General features: G+C 44.2%; 1 protein-coding gene across 1 annotated transcript; it reads right to left on the bottom strand.

Moving 5' to 3' along the window:
* Nucleotides 1–1,349: 1,349 nt before the first annotated feature.
* Nucleotides 1,350–1,889, bottom strand: LOC110284368 (60S ribosomal protein L32-like). Its single transcript, XM_021150106.1, has 2 exons — nucleotides 1,624–1,889; nucleotides 1,350–1,491 (listed from the first exon to the last, which is right to left on the bottom strand). Exons 1-2 carry the CDS (start codon nucleotides 1,887–1,889, stop codon nucleotides 1,350–1,352), a joined length of 408 nt encoding a protein of 135 aa, XP_021005765.1.
* Nucleotides 1,890–3,838: the final 1,949 nt, after the last annotated feature.

The raw sequence follows: 3,838 nt of genomic DNA on the forward strand, positions 1-3,838 counted from the left end.
TTCTCAACTGGGACACTATTTCTATCTTCCCTCATCTGGGTCCATGCCCGGTTTCTCTGGTTTATGCTCACTGCCTTTTTACATCTAACAGCAAACAGACAAACAACAACAAAAAACATTTTTTAAAGTGCCTTTATTGTTATTTTATCTGTATGAGTGTTCGCTTGCATGTATGTATGTATGTATGTATGTGCGCTCTGTGCATGTCTGGTGCCTGTGGTGGTCAGAAAGTATTGAATCCCCTGAAGCTGGATGTCAGCCACCATAGATGTCAGCCACAGATGTCAGCCACCATAGGGGTGGTAGGAATTGAACCCAGGTCCTCTGCAAGAGCCTCCCGTGCTCTTAACCACAGAACCATCTCAGCAACCGCATCTTCTTTCAGAAGCCAGCCTTTTCTCCCGCTGTGGCTCTAAGGAAACCACTTTATTTTACTTCTATTTTAGTAGAAAAAAAGATCCTTAACAGCGCCATCAGTCTCTCCCGTCAAATGCTCTAAAGTTAAGGGTTGGAGGACTTCCTTAGAGAGCTGGGGGGAGCTTATAGAGCTGGGGGGGGGCGGGGGGAGGACAAACAATAACCTTACCCAATACACAAACACAAACCGCCTGCTGGCAGGCACTGTATCAGAGCAATGGGTTAAGGGACAAGGTGACTGGGTCCCCAGGCTTGGTTACCTGCCTTTGCTCAGACTCTCCTTTTTTGTCCTGGGGAAACTGTTCCAGATTCCGTTTGAGATTAAGTGTCTGGAAAGTTCTTATAACCTAAGAACTGGGAGACTGTCGCACTGGCTAAGAAGGTTTTAGACCTTCAGTCCAGGCACATTGTAAATGTTAAGTCCAAAGAACGCTTCAGTTGGAAATTCCCCAAACTCCAAAAGGCAGTCCAAATAGCCAGAAATGAGCTCAGACTTCAAAAGTTCAGGGTCTTAACAATATGACTAGGGGGATATTGTGGCACTGTTTTTCTCAAGAAAAAAATAGGAATATGTTAATTCACAAGGTGAGTATAGTGCCAAGCTGTGAATAAGGATTATTAAAAAGGAATATAACAACAGAGGTAGAAATCTGGATAGTCTCTGTAGATAAAGGAAAATGCATTTAGCCTTGTTAGATCACAAAAAATATGCTGGACGCTTTAAGTGTATTCTTTAATTTTTTAATTTAGTTATTATTATACCCATTTTACAGAGGATTTAGCTGATTAAGAGCTCACTTCATATCTTATTCCATAAAACTAATAAATGGGGGCTGGTGAGATGGCTCAGCAGGTTGAGCAGTCAATGTGCCACCACGCCCGGTGACAGTTTTTGTGATTTTATTTAAACACAAAACATGCACACTAGCCATCTATTCATTTTCTTCACTTTGTAGCCTGGCGTTGGGATTAGTGACTCTGATGGCCAGCTGTGCTGCTCTTTCTAAGATGGCTCCTCGGTTCTTAGGGGACACACTGTGAGCCATCTCAACACAGTAAGATTTGTTGCACATTGGCCGGGCGTGGTGGCGCACGCCTTTAATCCCAGCACTCCGGAGGCAGAGGCAGGCGGATTTCTGAGTTCGAGGCCAGCCTGGTCTACAGAGTGAGTTCCAGGACAGCCAGGGCTACCTGTCTCGGAACATCAGCAACACCTCCAGCTCCTTGGCATTGTGAAGCAGGAACTTGGAGAAGCCGCTGGGCAGCATGTGCCTGGTTTTCTTGTTGCTCCCGTAACCGATGTTGGGCAACAAGATCTGGCCCTTGAACCTTCTCCGCACCCTGTTGTTGGTGCCTCTGGGTTCCCGCCAGTCTCGCTTAATTTTCACATTTCGGTCTGACTGGTGTCTGATGAACTTCTTGGTCCTCTTTTTGATGATCTTGGGCTTCACCAGAGGCTGGAGGGCAGCCATGATGCCACAAAACAGATGGCCCCATACCTGTTTTATATAATGCTCAGGGCTGTTACCAGGGTTCATGTCTAGTCTCCAAAACTGTATTCTGCCGACAATGCAGACAAAGTGAATGAGGAATAGTGGCTCACACCTGTAATCTCATCACTCAGAAGGGTGAGGCAGGAGGATTGCCATGAGTTAGAGGTTAGGATGAGGCCTTGCTAAAACAACAAATACTACCCTCCAAAAAAAAAAGAAAGAAAGAAAGAAAGAAAGAAAGAAAGAAAGAAAGAAAGAAAGAGAGGAAGAAAGAAAGGAAGAAAGAAAGGAAGAAATAAATAAATAAATATGGGGGCTGGAAAGATGGTTCAGTAGATAAGAACACTGGCTGCTCTTGCAGTGGATCGGCATTTTCAGTTCCTAGCACATACAAGCAGCTCACACCAGGCTGTAAGTCCAGTTCCAGGGGATCTGATATTCTCTTCTGGCCTTTGACAGCCTTTCACACACATGGTATACAGACCTGCATGCATGCCATATAACAAAAAGAGTAGCAGAGACTTGGCAAACAAGCCAAAAATGAAAGCTCACACTGGGCAAATCCCAGTACACAGAGACAGGTGGAGCTCTGTGAATTCAAGGGCAGCCTGGTTCTACATAGTGAGTGCCAGAATCTCAACAAAACAACCAAAAAAGGAGGCTCATTCCTGCCGCAGGGCTAATCATACACATACATACCTACATACCTACACACACATACATACATATACATACATACATACATATACATACATACATATACTGTAAAATGTAAGTGGATTGAAGAAAAATGTTATTATAGGAACTGTGATTTTTTTTTTTAGATATTTTGTTTTTCTGCTTATAAGTATTTGCCTGAATGTATGTTTGTGTGTCACATGTGTGTCTGGTACCTATGAAGGTCAAAATGGAGGTGGGGTCAGACTCTTCAGCTGGTTGTGAACTACCATATGGGTGCTGGGAACTACCCAGGTCCTTTGAGATAGCAGTCAGTGCTTTCTTTCTTTTCTTTCTTTCTTTCTTTCTTTCTTTCTTTCTTTCTTTCTTTCTTTCTTTCTTTCTTTCTTTCTTTCTAATTTATTTATTATTATATCTAAGTACAGATGCACCAGAAGAAGGCATCAGTTCTCATTACGGATGGTTGTGAGCCACCATGTGGTTGCTGGGATTTGAACTCAGGACCTTTGGAAGAGTAGTCGGTGCTCTTAACCGATGAGCCATCCCTCTAGCCCAGCAGTCAGTACTTTTAAACACTTAGCCATCTCTCCAGTCAGGAACTGAGATTTTTACAAACTCACTAGAACAGATGGATTATTAATATGTGATATCGAATTAATATGTGATATTGGGCAAGTAGCTATTGGTATTGCCTGGAGTCCACCCCCACAGATACCTGGCAATAGCCCGGTATGCTCCTCCCTACGGTTACCTGGCAACAGCCAGGTAGGCCTTGCCCTATAAAAGGGACCGCTTGCCCCCTCCTCCCTCTCTGCTTCTCTCTTGGCCCCTTCTCTCTTGGCCCCTTGTTCCCCCTCTCTCCCCATTCCCTTCCCCCCTTTCTCCACGCTGTCATGGCCGGCCTCTACATCTCTACTCTCTCCTTCTCTCTGCCTTTCTCTGCCTCTACTACTCTCTTAACTCCCTTCCCCGTGCCCTGAATAAACTCTGTTCTATACTGTACTCTCAGGAAGAAGGGATGCCTCAGCATGGGCCCACTGAGGCACCCCCTGCCCTCACACCCCACCAGAACATATTCTTATAGCTCTTTCTCTTTTTATGATCACAACAGTAGCAAGCTTTAAGAATCTCAAACTAGGTTTTCTTTTTGTTTTTTTGGTTTTTTTTTTTTTTTTTTTTTTTTGGTTTTTCAAGACAGGGTTTCTCTGTATAGCCCTGGCTGTCCTGGAACTCACTTTGTAGACCATGCT

This window comes from Mus caroli, chromosome 17 (assembly GCF_900094665.2).
Source record: "Mus caroli chromosome 17, CAROLI_EIJ_v1.1, whole genome shotgun sequence".
NCBI classification, from domain to species: domain Eukaryota; kingdom Metazoa; phylum Chordata; class Mammalia; order Rodentia; family Muridae; genus Mus; species Mus caroli.

What these genes read in the sequence shown, in the direction of transcription:
- LOC110284368 (XM_021150106.1), bottom strand. Translation starts at nt 1,889, where the DNA reads ATGGCTGCCCTCCAGCCTCTGGTGAAGCCCAAGATCATCAAAAAGAGG. An exon ending in AAGGAGCTGGAGGTGTTGCT is followed by an intron (nt 1,492 to 1,623) that starts GATGTTCCGAGA and finishes CCACGCCCGGCC; the next exon opens with AATGTGCAACAAATCTTACT.